The sequence below is a fragment of the Ammodytes marinus genome (genome assembly GCF_949987685.1).
Source record: "Ammodytes marinus genome assembly, chromosome: 1".
Taxonomy (NCBI): domain Eukaryota; kingdom Metazoa; phylum Chordata; class Actinopteri; order Uranoscopiformes; family Ammodytidae; genus Ammodytes; species Ammodytes marinus.
Genome location: NC_137230.1, coordinates 32,239,722 through 32,258,010, shown reverse-complemented (window position 1 = coordinate 32,258,010; position 18,289 = coordinate 32,239,722). Strand labels below are relative to the sequence as shown.

General features: G+C 37.8%; 2 protein-coding genes across 2 annotated transcripts in view; one reads left to right on the top strand and one right to left on the bottom strand.

Moving 5' to 3' along the window:
- slc12a4 (solute carrier family 12 member 4) overlaps window positions 1-6,890 on the top strand; it is a 44,384-nt gene extending 37,494 nt beyond the window's left edge. Inside the window, 9 exon segments of the mRNA XM_080026157.1 lie at window positions 203-371; window positions 1,362-1,557; window positions 2,317-2,473; window positions 2,475-2,478; window positions 2,884-3,015; window positions 3,606-3,713; window positions 4,324-4,511; window positions 4,943-5,076; window positions 5,458-6,890. Of these exon segments, the coding sequence (XP_079882283.1) occupies window positions 203-371; window positions 1,362-1,557; window positions 2,317-2,473; window positions 2,475-2,478; window positions 2,884-3,015; window positions 3,606-3,713; window positions 4,324-4,511; window positions 4,943-5,076; window positions 5,458-5,549 (1,180 nt within the window). The 3' untranslated portion in view covers window positions 5,550-6,890.
- A 1,011-nt stretch (window positions 6,891-7,901) lies between these two features.
- dpep2 (dipeptidase 2) lies at window positions 7,902-17,428 on the bottom strand. Its single transcript, XM_080033150.1, has 11 exons — window positions 17,331-17,428; window positions 16,609-16,769; window positions 15,898-16,024; window positions 15,356-15,485; window positions 14,380-14,530; window positions 13,590-13,659; window positions 12,230-12,406; window positions 10,606-10,690; window positions 10,448-10,523; window positions 9,967-10,102; window positions 7,902-9,424 (listed from the first exon to the last, which is right to left on the bottom strand). The coding sequence occupies exons 2-11, from the start codon at window positions 16,764-16,766 to the stop codon at window positions 9,227-9,229; spliced, it is 1,308 nt and encodes a 435-aa protein (XP_079889276.1). The 5' UTR covers window positions 16,767-16,769; window positions 17,331-17,428; the 3' UTR covers window positions 7,902-9,226.
- Between the last annotated feature and the right edge of the window lie 861 nt (window positions 17,429-18,289).

Here is an 18,289-nt window from a genome sequence, read left to right as displayed (position 1 = left end):
AATACACATTCAGTAAATTCTGTGTTGATGGATAAAAATGTTGGTTCTTACTATTCAGCTGCAATCCATTGAGTTATACAGTATATATATTTTTAAACTTTGGTGTATTTCAGAAGGGTTGTACACACCCAGCTTTGACCCAGGCCATAGTCTCATAATGCTTGTCCGTGTGTCCGTGTGTCTTTAACCCTATGCACTCCAGACCTCAGCTGTTGGTGCTGTTGAAGCTGGATGAGGACCTCCATGTTAAATACCCCCGGATGCTGACCTTCGCCTCTCAGCTGAAGGCAGGGAAGGGTCTGACCATCGTGGGCTCTGTGGTCCACGGCAACTTCCTGGAGAGCTACGGGGAAATGCAGGCGGCTGAACAGGTAGATACTGGAAAGGGACGTAAATGCTGCACAGTGCACATGCTCTAAACAATTCTCTATACAGTTCTCTATTGTACAGTGTTGCTGACTGAGTGACAACTAATTGTTAAGAATGAAAACCTTTAGAAATTTGAAAAGCACAATGTAGTGTAGAAAAGCACTAGGTTGTCAATTTTAAAATAATTCTTACATTTTCTTTTTTTCTATCCAGCAACAATATCTTTTTTAGATGGATGGATGGATGTATGGATAGATAGATAGATAGATAGATAGATAGATAGATAGATAGATAGATAGATAGATAGATAGATAGATAGATAGATAGATAGATAGATAGATAGATAGATAGATGGATGGATGGATGGATGGATGGATGGATGGATGGATGGATGGATGGATGGATGGATGGATGGATGGATGGATGGATGGATGGATGGATGGATGGATGGATGGATGGATGGATGGATGGATGGATGGATGGATGGATGGATGGATGGATGGATGGATGGATGGATGGATAGATAGATAGATAGATAGATAGATAGATAGATAGATAGATAGATAGATAGATAGATAGATAGATAGATAGATAGATAGATAGATAGATAGATAGATAGATAGATAGATAGATAGATAGATAGATAGATAGATAGATAGATAGATAGATAGATAGATAGATAGATAGATAGATAGATAGATAGATAGATAGATAGATAGATAGATATATACGTACATAGATACATAGATACAGAGATGGTGCTGGTAATTATTTGAACAAGTTAATCTATGCATTTATTATCAACTGTTTGCTGTGCAACTCTTTATGATGTAAATTTAAGGCAGCCACTACAATACATTATTGTAGACTATTTTATTTGCTGGCATTTTATGCATACATACTGTTATATCTGTTAAAAAATATGCTGTGTGCTTACTGCTTATAGTGATCATGGGCTAAAGTTCCTTTTTACCACATTTATTTCCTGGCAGGCCATCAAGAATATGATGGAGATAGAGCGAGTGAAGGGTTTCTGTCAGGTGGTGGTGGCAGCCAAGGTGCGTGAGGGCGTGGTGCACCTGATCCAGTCCTGTGGTCTGGGGGGCATGAAGCACAACACAGTGGTGATGGGCTGGCCCTATGGCTGGAGGCAGAGTGAGGACCCCCGCGCATGGAAGACTTTTATCAGTAAGAATTTTACCATATTTCTAATGATTTTTTTTATTTTTACATTTTTTTTATGTACAATGATGTTATCCACTAAGCTTTAAAGGTGGAGTCAGCCATTCTGGAGAACGCTTGTTGTCAAAATCACTGTTTGTCCAAATCTGTGAATATCTCCTCATGATCTGCTACCTGTCCGTACTGTGTGCGTGCTGAACAAAATCCAGTGTTAATATGCACCCTAGACTCTGTAAATGGGCATGCTGATAGCTATGGTATTAGATTACCTACCCTTTGTGTACATACCGTTTACAGAACCTAGGCTGTGTATTTACACCAGATTTTCCAAGCACAAACAGTATGGACAGGTAGCAGATTGTGAGGAGATATTCACTGATTTTGACAAAGAGTGAATTGGACAACAAGCATTCTTCAGAATCTCCACCTTCAAAAGGCCCACACACCATTTGCAGTGTGGCACCACTTTTACATTTCTGCCCCCCTGATATTAACTATAATTGCATTCTGTTTGCAGGCGTTACTATGTAGCTTTCACGCTTAAATGCTCATGTACTAAACAGATGGCAAAAATGGTAGTTGCGTCCACAGTTGGCTTGGAATACAAATGTGAATAAAAGTATATTGATTTTCAAATACGTTCTGTGTTATGTTTCCAACTGGCTTGTATATCATTAAAATGTTGTTAATGTTTAACTTTTCAACAGTATTAATTGAAACAGTACAGTTAATATCCTTTGCCTCCATGTTTTCATCTGTACTCAGACACAGTCCGTTGCACCACAGCTGCCCAGTTGGCCCTGATGGTGCCCAAAAACGTTTCCTTCTACCCGAGCAACCATGAGCGCTTCACAGATGGGAACATAGACGTGTGGTGGATCGTCCACGATGGCGGGATGCTAATGCTGCTGCCTTTCCTGCTCTAAAGTGAGATGAGTTTTATTACAATGAGCTACTTTAATATGGTAAATCATGCAGTAAAACCATTTCTAGAATGAATGCAGCGTGGTGAGAATGTTTGGGTGCAGTTTTTGAATGTTATTTCTGATCAACTAAACACGCGCAATAAAACGCCACCCTGATCATTATAAAATAAGATGTGTTCAAAATAGTATGCATTACAATAAAAACAACACACTTTGAAATGCAATCCTTCAAACACTAATGCTCTCATTGAGTATATTTTGTTACTTCAGATTGTGTTCATTCCTTTAGAAGAAGGTTCCTTTTTATCTACTATTTTGAAGGTGGTTTTCTGTAACTAATTGTATTCACAACTGTTCAATATTGTGCGAGTCCACTTGGTTATACATATTTGTTTTCATTTTTTAGGTTTGGAGGAAATGCAAGATGCGTATCTTCACCGTGGCCCAGATGGATGACAACAGCATCCAGATGAAGAAGGATCTGGCCACGTTCCTCTACCAGCTGAGGATAGAGGCTGAGGTGGAGGTGGTGGAGATGGTGAGAAGGACTTTTAAACAATCCCTGTGTTCCAATCCTCATACTGCCATAATATTTAGTATGCCAGAAAAATATTTAGGATGTACCAATACATGCATATGAAATGCAGTATGCCAAAAAATACCAGGATGCCCTAATACATCCAATTGTATTTTGCAGTATGGGAACCGTCATGCTTTAGTATGAAGTAGTCTATAGTAAAAACAACAAAGTTAGTGATTTGGAACACATGGAAATTCTGTCTTGCGAAGGAGAACCCGCGTCTCAGTGATATTACTTGTAGAAATAAAAGTTGAAGTTAAAGTAAAAAAAAATAAAAGCACTAATGTGTGTCTAGTACAGTGTTTTTATGGCTAGAGCTAGCTCAGATAAGTTCCAGGGATGGAAGTAACAAGTGAAACCAGATGTATGTTAATTGTACTTTAACAAAACACTCTGGTTGTTTACTTCAAGGTGCCATACACTGTTTATATAGACCTTGTTAACACGAAAAGAAAAAAAAGAACTTGTTTACTGTCTTGGTCACCATCCGTGTTCAACCATCAGTTGGATTAACCACTAACATGTTGTTTTTCCAAATGTTACTCCAGCATGACAGTGACATCTCAGCCTACACCTACGAGCGGACGTTAATGATGGAGCAGCGGTCCCAGATGTTGAGGCAAATGAGACTGTCCAGTGCAGAAAGAGAAAGAGAGGTATGTCTATTACTTAAATGTATATTACAGATGAAAAAAAACATACAGAATAACCATTTAAAAAAAATGACATGGCATGCATGATGCATCACTGAAATAATTTTGATTGTTTAAATGTTTTGAATCTTTACTACTTGTTGTCTGTTCCAAGTTGGGAATGTCGCCTTAAGTGGCTACGAGGAGCTTTCAGTGTGTGTTTATTCTGGCGGCCCATATTCATTTGGACAAAAGCTGTAGTGTTTTTACGAAGCTACAAAGTTCCTGGGTGAGCGAACCCATCACAAAGGCATTAAGAAAAACAATATAAAAATAGAATTCTTTGCACTGATGGTCTCGTTTGCTGTTACACGTCATTTATGATTACAAGAAGAAAAATTAGCACCTTTTAAATTGATATTACAGTTTGTTTTTAAACATATGGAATAATCAACGACTGTATATAAAAGTATGACGTGGCATGCATGATGTATCACTGAAATGTCTGATTTAATGTATTTAATAGGCACAACTGGTTGTCTGTAGTGGTCCAATTTGGGACTTGGGGCATTTGGGGACTTGCTCAACTACTATGAGTAATAGTGTAATAGTACTATTTCCATGGTGATTGTAGGCCCAGCTGGTGAAGGACAGACACTCTCTGGTGCGTATGGGGAGTCTGTACTCTGATGAGGAGGAGGAGGTGATAGAGATTCCTCCAGAGAAGATCCAGATGACGTGGACCAAAGAGAAGTGTGAAGCCGAGAGGAGGAACAGGAAGAACGCTCCGGAGAACTTCAGAGAACTCATGAGCCTCAAACCGTGAGTAGAGCGCTGAATGTTTTATGTTTTTTTTTTAACCTTATCTAGTTGAATCTCTTTTTGACACAGTAAGGAGATACACTGTAGTAGGCTGATTTATGATACATTTTGTTCTAAAATATGCCAACAATAAATGCATTTTCTTTATAGACCTGCATTTTTGTATTTATACAATGAAAAAAAGGCTGATCCGAAATATGTTCTGCAAAAATGTTGGACTCTAATATGTCTTGTATTTATTGAAACATTTCTAAAAATGATAATCCAACAAATAGGTGTATTAATGTAACTGGCAGGGTTTCAGGATAATATCTATAAGTTCAAATGTTGATCTGTTCTTGGCCTTAAGAGCAGGCTTTGAAATACTATAGTACTTAACAGTTCCTTATGAACACAAATCCATTCTGCTGTGTGTCTGTTCCCTCTCCCAGGGACCAGTCCAACGTGCGGCGGATGCACACGGCGGTGAAGCTGAACGAGGTCATAGTCAACAGGTCTCATGATGCTCGACTGGTTCTGCTCAACATGCCCGGGCCGCCGCGGAACAACGAGGGAGATGAGAACTGTATCCTTTAGTGCAATGTGCAATTAGTACTTTTAACCTTAGTATCATGTTTAAATTTGAAAAAGATATTATGGTTATTGTCATGTGTAATACTTGAACTTCAAATGTGCAATATGACTCGTCACCATCACCATCACAGGCTAATCTTACTAACTTTACACTTTGTACTTCTTATAACACTTTTATATTTCACTTATTTTGTATTATTTTTTTTCTTTCATTTTGAAATTACATAGCAAAAATAATTTCCTTCGGGATGAGTAAAGTTCTATCTTATCTCTAATATAATCAAAAATCAAAAGGGATCTTGCATAATTTAAAAGTGAACATATAATATAATGTTTGGTAGGTTAGGTTGTACTTCTTTAACCTGTCACTCAGATATGGAGTTTCTGGAGGTGCTGACAGAAGGCCTGGAGAGAGTGTTGCTGGTTCGAGGTGGCGGTCGTGAGGTCATCACCATATACTCATGACCGAATATTAAAACATACAAAGGAGCATCGGCATCAAAACAATACATTCCACCTATAGACCACAGGCAGCACGCACCCTGGTGCCACACAGTAAATGCATTCATTTTGAGTGTATGGACTTTTGAATACAAAAGAGGGATATTCTATTCTTGTACAATTTTGGGACACATTATTGTACATATCTGCCTGTACGCCGACGACTCTGCCATTTATTTTTACAAAGGAAAATGTGTGTTTTTTTGTCCTTAGCAAATCAACAATATGGGTCAAACTATCAAACACAAACTTTAGATCAGTATTTTCTTATTTATAGGTCATGAATACCTCTTCATATGTGATAATACATTTATATTTGATAATATGGCAGACAAAAACAATCCTTCGTAGAACACTTTTTTTTCCTTTTTTTAATGCTATGCCAGATTTTTTTTGTTATAATTCTAAAACACTGATGATTTTTGGAAGCACATTTCTATTTATTTATTTATTTCTTCAACATTTCCCCGCTGAGGTAAAGGCAAATGTTTTTGTAGGTGTGTGGAAGTGCTTGGTGTTGCTTGTGCTGTTCACGTGGCACAGTATCCAGTTTGTAAATGTAGGAGCCAGAGATCAGAGAGCAAGTTTTTTTTATAGAGTTATAATTTATGACTTTTTTGGATGGATGGATGGATTTTGTATTGCTGATAAGAAAAGTGATTATGAATGACTATTTTCATGTAACATTTGTATTCTGAATTTGCCGCAGACCTGAAAAGTTTATCCGCACACAAAAACGGGGCTTAATTTGAAGTTATATTCCTTAAGATGTTCATAAAAATCTACATCCATTTTTGAAAGAATTTATGTCAAGCATTTTTTTTTTTGCATAACCCATTCAATTTATTTATATTCTGTTAATACATTTCAATATAGTGGTATCCATCATACGAGGCAGGGTCCTCCATTTCATCCCACCCTAGATTAAATTGTCTAAGAACGCAAAGCTACAACGTGAGATTGTTTCGTTTCACTGTAAACATGGACACCAGTTGCTATTCAGTATTCCTGAAAAATTATCTCATAAGAGTGTTTGCTGCACGTAAGCCATGGGCGACGTCAAGTCAACCAAGACTGAAATCTAAAGGATTAAACCTTCAAGTTGTTTAGATTTTTAACACCCTTTTGTGTATATCTTTCCATGTCTTTTTCTAAAAAAATCGGTATTTCACGCCAGCATACAGTGTAGAGAACAACTGCTTATTTGTATGAAGACTTAAAGATCTGTAAAAGCCAAGATTGTTTTTATATGTACGGGACAAACCATGACCATGCACATGTGTGCAGTTATTAAACTAATCACACAATGCCAAGAATGTTCCTTTCCTTGTTCTTTTCAAGCTCAGGTTTGAGTTGATTATCCTACCGTCACTCGATAACAATCCAAATATTTTTTATTTAATAAACATTTTGGCGCAATTTATCCTTCAAATATACACTTTATACGTTTATAAATTGCTCTCTGTGCACTATTGTGTCAAAGTACATTATAACATTCTCGTAAAGTTTAGCAATAAACTGTGTGATTCATAATTGAATATAATAATGCAACATTATAATTTACATACTGTATATTTAAATTACAATATAAATTGTATTTATATTTAAAGCGCTCTGAGTGAGAGAAAAGCGCTATATAAATAAAATGTATTATTATTATTATTATTATATTTGAACCCTAACTGAACTGTTTAACTTCACTACCCTGTCCGTGGTGTGACCTCACCAAATGATCACTGGTCGAAAATAGTTTAAAGAAAAAAAAAACCTCCACAAACAACTTAAAGTGCCAACTCAGTTTTATTTATCAGTGCCATAGTTCTCCTTCATGTTACAACAGATTCAGCAGCAATGTAAATATGTATTTAACCCTCCTGTTATGTTCATTTGTCAGGAACAGCAATGGTGTTCCGGGTAAATTTGACCCGGGACATGTTTAAATCTCCAAAAGATGTCCTAAACCAAAAGAATTCCTAACAAGCAGTGTGAACATGTCATTACCAACTCCATTACTAACTATTCTATCAATATTTAGTGCAATTTAGTGTTCCTTACCTAACAGGTAATGGTTCAATAAGGATAATTCACTCGTTTTTCATTAAAAAAATACATGTTCAAACTTTTTTTGTAATGTTTCACCACTTTATTACTTTTGAAACACTGGAGAAAATGTGAAAAGTCTCCAGAGACATTGTGGCTTGAAATATAGCCCTGCCTGTCTCTGCATCCCACATACTGGCTGTCGATTCATCCTTCGACCCCAGCCAGGAGGAGGAGCCCCAAATACGCATCTAAATGTGTTTTGTCCAGCTCCTTCCACTTTTCCCCAAAAACACACCTTTTGCACAAAATTTTAATATCGTGCAAAAGTTAATTTATTTCAGTAATTTGACTCAAAAGGTGAAACTAATATAGTATATAGACCCATTACATGAAAGGTGAGATATTCAAAGCCTTTATTTGTTATAATTTAGATTATTATGGTTTACACAGTTTATGAAAACCCCAAATTTAAAATCTCAGAACATTTGAATATTACATGAAATCAATAAAAAAAGGGATTTTTAATACATAAATATCAGCCCTCTATAAAGTATAATCATGCATGTGTACTCAGTACTTCTTGCCTCAATTCTAATTCATTTTCCATGATATTCTAATTATACGAGTTTCACCTGTATGTTTTCTGCAGACAGGTTTTCCTGACGCATATTTGGGGATGAATTTCACCATTTTTTGACATGAATGTCTTGCTTGGAGGAATAGGAATAGCAATTCCCTCATCTGGTTCAAAATCAGAATCATTAGAATCAGAATTTAGCTCAAGATACATCCTCCTCTATTTCACTAGCATGATCAATGATGACTTCCAGAGCCTCCTGGACTGTCATCCTTTTGCTTCTGCTTCTCATTTTGTAAAGGTCTGCCTGACAGAGTGTAATGTTGGTAGGACTCCCATGCAGCGAATATTTTATATGTTTTGCCCCTCCCCTGTTGAGTGTCCACTGAATGTGGGTGGAGTTTTCCCAAGGGAACATAAATGGTTCCCGTCAAAAGTCATAACACTTGCAACTGTGTGTGTGTGTTTGTGTGTGTGTGGGTGTGTGAGATTTGGGTGAAATATGTCTTACAGTTGTAAAGAAAGAAATAGTCTTACATTTCTGACACCCATTTACCTCCAGTTTTACTGCCGGGTCAAATTGACCCGAACAGTATCTATGTGATATAAACATGCAGGGGGTGGTTGCAAATGTGTGAGATGAACTATTTTCATATTATATGTTGATTACACTAATTAAGGCAAGCAGAAGAAGTTTCATACTGAATTCAAACTTTGAAACGGGTCAATTTGACCCGGAACATAACAGGAGGGTTAATACATTCCTAAATGTACAGCAATATTCCTTTCAAGGAACTAATGTTTATCATTTTAATTTATATGTAAAGCATACTGTATTCTATATACAAAAGGTTGTCATTCCAATTACCTCCGAAATTGGGCTACACATTGAATGCTTGTATTTTTGGTAAGAAAGGGATTAATCTTCCCTTATCTTTACTGACTTGTGGAGTCCCGGGATAACCCACACATCTCATTACATTTAAACATGTGGTGCAGCTTAAGTTAGTTTTTTTAATATTCATTCAATAATCAGTATATTGGAGATCATCAGGAGTACAGCCAGTATGATCAGGCCTTTGGGTGTATGCTGGGCTGTGTTGGAGGGGCTGCGGCCTGAGGGGTCTGGTCTCCTGAGCACCAGCCTGCATTGGTTCTGCACCTCTTCCAGGGGGATCTGCACCTCACTGGGCTTCTGAGAACTCAACCCATCACGGACCTGAAGGGGAAAAAAATGGATGGAGGTAAGATGTATTGAAGGCAACACATATGTTATACTCCATCATGAATTGAGCTGGTAAGTGTCCATTTGTGTTAGGAGTATAGAAAATGTCTTTCATTTTCTTAATAAAGTAGCTTCGAGGAACCTTGTCTAATTTTTCCCCTGATGATCGTAAATTACATGTAACAACCAATGAGACCATAAGTGCAAGGAACGCCATTTTTATAAGTTTTTTTCTTAGTGCCTTCGTCATGGGTATACACTCACCCAGGAACAACAGCTGGCGTGATAAAAACACTACGGCTTTTGTCCAAAGGGGCCACTAGAGTAAACACAAACTGAAAGTTCCTCTGAGCCACTTTCAAGAAATGCAATAGAGAGTGAAATATGTGATACATATTAATGCAATAATACATAGGGCTACTGAATAAATTGTATATAACATAAAGCCTTGTATCCTTCATTTTAGCCAAACCATTCCTTCGGGTAAGTCTAAGACAACATTACTTTTGTCAAAATATAGAAATCTTCTCGCTCACCCGCTCAACCTCCTCAAACACTCGCAGGAAATTCCTCCGCAGAATGTCAGCCAGTTCCACCTCCGTCCAGTTCCTTCTCAGGAGCTCCTGGATCAGGGCGGGATACTTTGACACATCCTCTAACCCCTGAGGAAAGCTGTTTTATCAGAGAAAAACACATTTTGATTATCAAAACGGAAATAATTTGATTGTCAAGAGCCAACGCCAAGTATGCTGCATTAAAACTACTGCAGTAGCTATCTCTAAATGTCTGTTAAAAGTATTAAAAGTATTCCGCCTGTTTACAGCTTAGACGGTCAAATTGCTAACAAAAGCTAAATCCAATTTGGGTCTCTGAATTTTCCCACTCATCCTAATTATAGCAAACCAGAAGCACTTAAGCAACCACAGTACAATATATTTGGAAACAGTATGTCCAACGCCCTTTACTTATTAGTATGACGTGTTCTTTGCGTAATGTTTGCAACAGAGTATCTCTTACCCCACAGCGCCTTCATAGTCCCCTCCGATTCCTATCATCTCAGCTCCGACCACCTTCTTAATGTGATCAAAATGGTCTGTAAAAAACACGGAATAATACATCAATTTGCGATGATAAGAACTACAGATTTAATCCTTGACTCAACATGGAATACTCACCAGCCACATGAGAGATGTTAGCTTCACTCCTGCAGGAGATGAACTGGCTGTTGAGATTGACCATGATCAACCCTCTCTTCTTTTTCTGAAACACAACAAACAAACAAAAAAAGAGACAGAAGGGTGAACAGCGAAAAACATGCTATTTGATACATTTCAGACAGTGGAAGATGTGGTAAAGATCAGGTTTAAAACCATGTTACCCTGAAAGTTAAAAAAAAAATCAGGCGGCTAGCACATGCACAAAGGATGTTTCTAATTGAACGCTAATTACAAAAACATTTATATTTAACATTTTCATAATATAGCAAGAGTATCCTAGCAGAACACATTTTATTGGCTCATGAGAGGAAAACTACACGGTAAAAATAAATTTTGTTAGTGTCGGAAGTCAGCTTAAATAGTACACGAAGGTTTACATATTTGATCATCAACCCTACTAAGAAAATAAAAAACATAATTGAGATATACATATAGTATCAATTGAATAGAGCCATGGGACGTACACTTTAGAACAACAGGGGTGTCCAAACTACGGCCCATTGGCCCGCGGCCGATTTTAAAAATATAATGTAATATGGCCCTTTGAAATTTTTTTTTTTTTTGTGCATTTCGTAGTTATCCCACTAGTGCTGGGGTCTCAAAACTGATTGATTGGCCCGAGGCACATTTTAAAAATATAATGTAATATGGCCCTTTTAATTTTTAAATAATTTAAATGCACTCATTATATTACAGAGAAATATGTCCCATAAAAGAAAAAGAGCACCAAGCCCATCCCAGAGGACCCTGCATAATATTTCATTTTAAATTAATATTATTATGGAAAATCCATGTGTCCTTCTCCAATAGCTTCTAATTAATTTTACACAGTGTCTCCATTTTTTTCATACAAAATTCTTCAGATTTAGCCCCTTAATTTCCCTCTCAAAGTGCACCAGATTCATGCATTTAACTTTAAAAACTTTAAAAAATCTTCCCCCGAGGAGGGTCAGGATCTCGGCTGGCGACTATTTTCATCCAGCTGGACTTTGGACGCAAAAGCAGAAAACACTGGGTGTGTCACTGGCATTTAACAAGAGGGCAGATGTGTCTGTTTAGTTTGCAAGGAAAGAGTTGCCGTGAAGAAGGATTACAATTTACGAAGACACTATGAAACTAAACATCAAAGCAGCTACATGTCCTGATAAATGTGTTATTTTTTTGCAAAGTGGCCCGGCCCTTCGTAGATTTTTCTCTATGTGGCCCTCAGTGAAAAAAGTTTGGACACCCCTGCTTTAGAACTTCAACTTTTACAATTCCTGTAATGTCTAATTATCTATAAATACGAACACGCTGTTGGAAAAACACTCATCACCCATCAGTGACTCCTACCAGTTAATATGTGTTTTTATAGACTGCGTATTTCCGACTCTAGAATCAATACTAATGACTGTTAGTGGGCTGCAATAGGAAATACATTGTTAAATTGTGGCCATCTGTTCATGAATATGTAATCATGTTGATTCACAAATAGGCTAACAACGTAAAAATACACGTTGTATGTTATAATCGCTAAAAATACAATATGATTCAAGCAATTTAGCGAGCACAATAAATCACTCTGGGCAGTTGTTTATCTCACCAGTTCTTGCAGCAACCAATCGGGCACGTTGCGGCTGTGGTTACAAACGGAGTAGGAAGACGAGTGGCTGAATATAACCGGAGCCTTGGAAAGCTTGATGGCGGCCGAGGCAGTGGCCCAAGAAGAGTGGGAGAGGTCCACCATCATCCCCAGTCTGTTCATCTCCTCCACCACCGCCTGGAAAACACATTCAAAAAGCAATTTATGCCATCCTCCGTATCATTTGATAGGAAGGAAGTCTATTCATGAGATGGTTAAATACACACAGATTTAATCCCACTCGTGTAGATTGCAATTAAAAGGTGGAGTCGGTGATTCTGGAGAATTCCTGGTTGTCAAAATGATGTCAAAAAATGTATGTGATGTCAATAAAGCATGAAAAATGCACAAAGAATATCTTAAAAAAAAAGAAAAATGTCTGCGGTGAAAAAAAAAATCTAGTGCTAATATGCAGCCTGGGCTCTGTAAACTGGTATGTGTATTGCTATGGTAGGCCCTCTTTGTTTACATTCCCTTTGTTGACATACCAGTTTACAGAGTCTAGGCTGTGTATTAACAGTGGATTTCCTTGCAGTGCACACACATTAGAGACAGGTATTGGATTCACTGATTTTTGACAAAAAGAGATTCTTGAAAACAAGCTCCACCTTTTAAGAGAAGTCCTACATGCTACTGTTAAGAGGGACAACTGGACAGGGAAAGCATTATTGCAATGTATTTGTTTTCCAAATGAGTTGATTCCGTCGTACAACTGTTGTGCTGTGATAAACAATACAAGTCATTGCCCCCGCTCAATTTGAGCTACAGCAGAGATACAACTGTAATCTGGAGGAAACTAGAGGCTTATCCAGGGAACATTTAGTGTGTTTTGGCAAGGTCCTCTTTATTTAGCACAATCTATTGTCGGAGTGTCTCATTGTTAAACAATGTCGGTCATTATACAATAATAGACGAGACGGAGAAAGTTTTTCTTCTACTATTAGAGAGTTACCTCATGCTAGTTGGACAATATACAGTATAATACACACATCATTAAATAATCTGCCTGTTAAAGGGCATGTTGCTAGCTAAAGGGGGCCATTTGTTTACATACCAGTTTACAGAGGCTAGGCTTTGTATTAACACCAATTGTTTTTCAATGCACACAGCACGGACAGTTAGCGGATCGTGAGGAGATATTCCCTGATTTTGACAAAAAGTTATTTTGATAACAAGCATTATCCAGAATCGCTGACTCCCTCTTTAACTGTACTGTATATTGTGCAAACAGTGTTTTTCAAATAATTGTTTACTCATTTTAAATAACATTATTCACCTTAAACACATAAAACGTAATGATGTTACAGAAAGTTAAGTATACCTTCCCAAAGTGTGTCAGGCTGTTGTTCTGTCTTTGATAGACATCATAAAGTTTGGCAGAAGATTCAGCCCTGCAATGAAAAAACATAAAAAAATGTCACATACACTCACAAATCGTGGAAGTCAGTAATTCTGTGTGTATCCTTCACTACCAGTAAATGTCAAATATATTCAAATACTGCTTCATGTTGGGCATCTGAATGGGTCTATTGGGACACATTCAGAGAGTACAAATATAAGTTAATTTGCATAGACGGAAACATTAAAACAAATATGACCTTTCTATTCGTCACATCCAAGTAAATAAACCCAGTAGCAACAAAAGCTTGTGGCGCGAGCACAGCTCTACACAGGTCCAATGAACTTTGTCAAGAACAATTATTATATTTGAATTATTTAAGAAATTATATTGTATAATATAGTAATTTACAGCATTATTATTATTAACTTTTATTTAGACAGCATAATCTATTGAGCCTGAGGTCCCATTTTCGATGGCGCCCTGGTTGCATATAAAACATTTATATTATGGAACAATACAAAACATCTCAAACAGTAAAATGCTGTATAATACAATTATAGCTACAGTTTTGCTTTAAATACAATTTAAAATCTAAACATGTGTATTGGACCTACATATACTGTTTTGTGTACCAACCCCAAGTCAGATATTATGTTGTGTAGTAATTTTGTGTGTTTAGTCATTTACATATGCTGACTTTTTTGCAATATATAAATCACCTGTAACATTTTATGTAAACTATTGCATCCAGAACAAAGCCCTTATTTACCATGGTGTATTGCAGGTATGAGTGAGGGCCATGGAGCGGACCCCCAGCTGGTAATACATCCGCAGAGCTGGCAGGCTGCTGTCGATGGAGTGACCCCCCTCAATACTGATGAGACAGGCGATCTTTTTCCTCATCTGAGAGTCACTGAGTTCTGCAATGACATACACACAAACATGTAAGACACACACAGTAGTACACACAGTATCCAAGTCAATATGTTCAACCTGTTGCAGGGTTGGATATTCATTCAGACCAAATTCCTTTTTTTTCTAAAAATAAGAGGGGGTAAAACATTTTTTTTTAACTTCTTCTAACCCCGTTGGAACATGTTCCAACGGGGTTAGAAGGGGGTCACTTTAGTTCTGTGAGGACTGGGGGGAGGGGGGGGGGGGGGGGTTTGGACACAGGTGCGGACCAAGGGGTTTCTAAAAGTTATCCCCAGAGGGATGACCACTGAATCGCTAAAGCGAAGAAGGGGAGGGGGAGAAAGCAAAAAGCCACACAGGCTACTTTAAAATACCAAACTAAAGTGAGAACAAAACCATCACTGCCAAGCAGCTGAACGGACAGACAAACACTTCAACAATTATTTTCTCTTAAACTCAGAGGGCACTAGGATACAACCTCTCACTACCTTTTAAGGTGAGACAATGAGCAGCACAGAGCACTGGGGTCTCAGGGCATATATAATCTCTTCACACCTGGGTTCAATCAGCCAATCAGTGCACACACACCTGATTGCAGTGAGGAAATCAGTCAACATTCTCACGGAGGCGAAAGATTCCGTGGACTCACAGGGCTGAAATCTACCGTTTCCTCACAGGATGCATGTTTTTATACATTCATAGTAGAAACTAACACACAAAATAAAAGTCTTAATTGTGTTTAATGCGCCAGAAATATCAAAAAAATCTATCCTTCTAATCTTCACTGTGGTGTTAAACTGTCTGCAATCCCATCTGGGCATGTACTATACCGTTGGCAGATGTGACCAGCTGTAGGTCTTCGTACTCAGTGCACATGCGTCTGACCACGTCTATCTGTTCCAGAGTCAGCCTGACTGCATCCTTCCCCTGGGCCCCACACAGCACATACACTGCAAACATCTGACAAAGGGATGAGGGGATAGACAAGGGAACAGGAGAGGCATTTAAGGTGACTGTCATTCTAGGTTTACAACATGGTCTAAAATGGAAGAGTTTGACAGCAATAAAGTTAGTGGTGTGTACTTCTTCTTGGCCACTCTCTGACTTAAAGGTGGAGTCAATGATTCTGGAGAACGCTGTGAAAAACAGTGAATCTTTGTAATGTAAACAAATGGGTACTGTAGCTAGCAACAGGCCCGTTTACAGATCCTAGGCTGTGTAATAAAACTGTTTTTTTCTTCTTCAGCGCATACACAGTATGGAAAGGTATCGGATCGCAAGGAGATATTCACAATTTTGACAAGCATTCTCCAGAATCACTGACTCCACACTTAAGAATATCTGGAGTGAAGGATTGATTCAAGTAGATTACCTGTGCCTGTACGTGGCCCGCCTGCAGTCGGTTGATGTCGGTGGCCAGTTTGCTGACATTGTAAAGGTTCACTTGGCTAAGTCGGTTGTTGTGGTATATCCTCAGCTGTAGAGCCAGGTCATTATGACTGACACATGGAGAGAGACAGGGGTGTAAGGACAATATGGCACCGGATCAAGTGTCAATTTTTAATGTGATTTCATTCAAATATTGATTTCAAACACATCTCTGTTTAAATTAGCATGTCCAGCATAACTTTCACCCTGTCCACCATGATTTGATCTATTTTAACATGTTTTTAAAGTAGCTATGAGGAACGTTTAAATATTTCTGAAAGTCAATTTTTTCCTCTGATGATCATAAATTGCAAAGAAGACCATCAGTGCAAAGAATGCTATTTTTATATAGTTTTTCTTACTGCCTTTGTCATAGGTATACGCTCACCCAGGAACAACAGCTGGTGTAGTAAAAACACATCCGCTTTTGTCCAAAGGGGGTGCAAGAATTAACACACACTGAAATTTCCTCAAAGCATCTTTTAACTAGTGACCTTGAATATACTTTTTAAATTTGTTTTGCTTTTATTATGTTTTTGTAAAGTGTCCTTTGGTGTCTAGAAAGGTGTCGATAAATAAAATATATAATTATTATTAGGCTAATATTTACACAGGGAAATGTGAATGTGTAGGCAAGACAATAAGCATCCTTTACCCGTCAATAAGGGGATAGTGGGACATCAAGTCGTTGACTCTGTCTCGCTCCGAGTATCCAGAAACCAGACAACACAGAGAGGACAGCACAGCCAGATGATAGAGGAGAGTCATCCAGAAGCTGCTTGAAGCACCCGCTATAGTTGTCCTATGAGACATATTCTGAAAAGAGGAAACAGAAACAACAGTGCACGCACACACACACACACACACACACACACACACACACACACACACACACACACACACACACACACACACACACACACACACACACACACACACACACACACACACACACAGGCTATAACATAAGCCAAAGATAACATTGACTTTTTTGTAACAGTTTTTTCTTTAAATAAATGAACATAACGGCCCACACACGTCCCTTTTCGAGTATTGCAGAAATATAATACTACTTACAAGTTATAATGTCACTTTTTCAACTGGAAAAAAACATAGCATAACTTATTTTTTGGTCATACATGGTAGGCTATATTAAACTATAACAGAGGTTAAAATGTCCACAGGCAAAATGTATTCTCAGTAGTTATTTAAACAGTAAGTCCATGCAGACACACACTATTAAAATAACTTTGATGTGTTGAAAAAAGCCCACAACGGCAAAACAATGATGCATCCTTATTTCCAATGACAGCTTATATAACTAGCCTATATTAAACAAGCGGGTGAACATTTTAACCCAAACAACAATACATTTACCTGCCGGGTAGTTGTTGACCACTGTGTTGAACAACTGCATAGAAACGGGACGAACTTTCCAGCTCTCCGCCACAGACAAATGTACAACAAACCTATACAAAACTGGCAACTGTACTGGGTGCTGCATTCAGGGTTCGTCGGAAATATTACTATGTTTAAATACATAGATCCAGAATTGTGGGCATCAGACCATAGATAGTGCATCAGACAGACATTACAATGCTGTTATTACAAACACAGTGGCAATTACTGCGTCTTAAAGGTTACAGCTCTGGACTACCACACTTCCTTATTCCTTCACTTTCAAAAACCTGCAATTTTTTTGTGTTACACTGAGAAAACAATGAATGATTGTTGCATGTGTCAATAATAGCCTCATAATTATTTATGTTAAATAATTGCCATGCCCTGTATTATCATTTATAATTATAATGTATTAAACTACGTTGCCTCCTTGGGAGTTAGGAATTTACCAGGAGCATGTGAAAGCATCGTTGCGACCTGTGGATTTGACATCGCCATCTGCTGGCCAAAGTATGTAATTACCACCATACAATGCTCCTGGGCTTCAGGTTCAGGCAGTAAACGGCCTGTGACATCGACAAAAGTAAGTAAAACGAAAATAACAAGCAATTTAATGTGACAATTCTAAAGGAAAAACTATTTTTAAGCTACAGAAAATAAACAACAACAACACATCCAGGCGGAGGTTTTTTTTGTCAACCAAAGGTTTTGAAATAGAGAAAAAAAAAACTTCACAAATTACCCTTGATGAGCCTTAACGCTCGTTTTACTCACAAACTTTCCTTAAAATTACATCATAAGTTGGATGACATTTGAAAACAATAACAAATATTTATAATGATTATTTTCATGCTTCTATACTATTTTAAAAAACATATACTGTTTGCAAAATGGTTCCCTCCACTAGCCTATAGCCCAATGGAAGCTGCCACTTT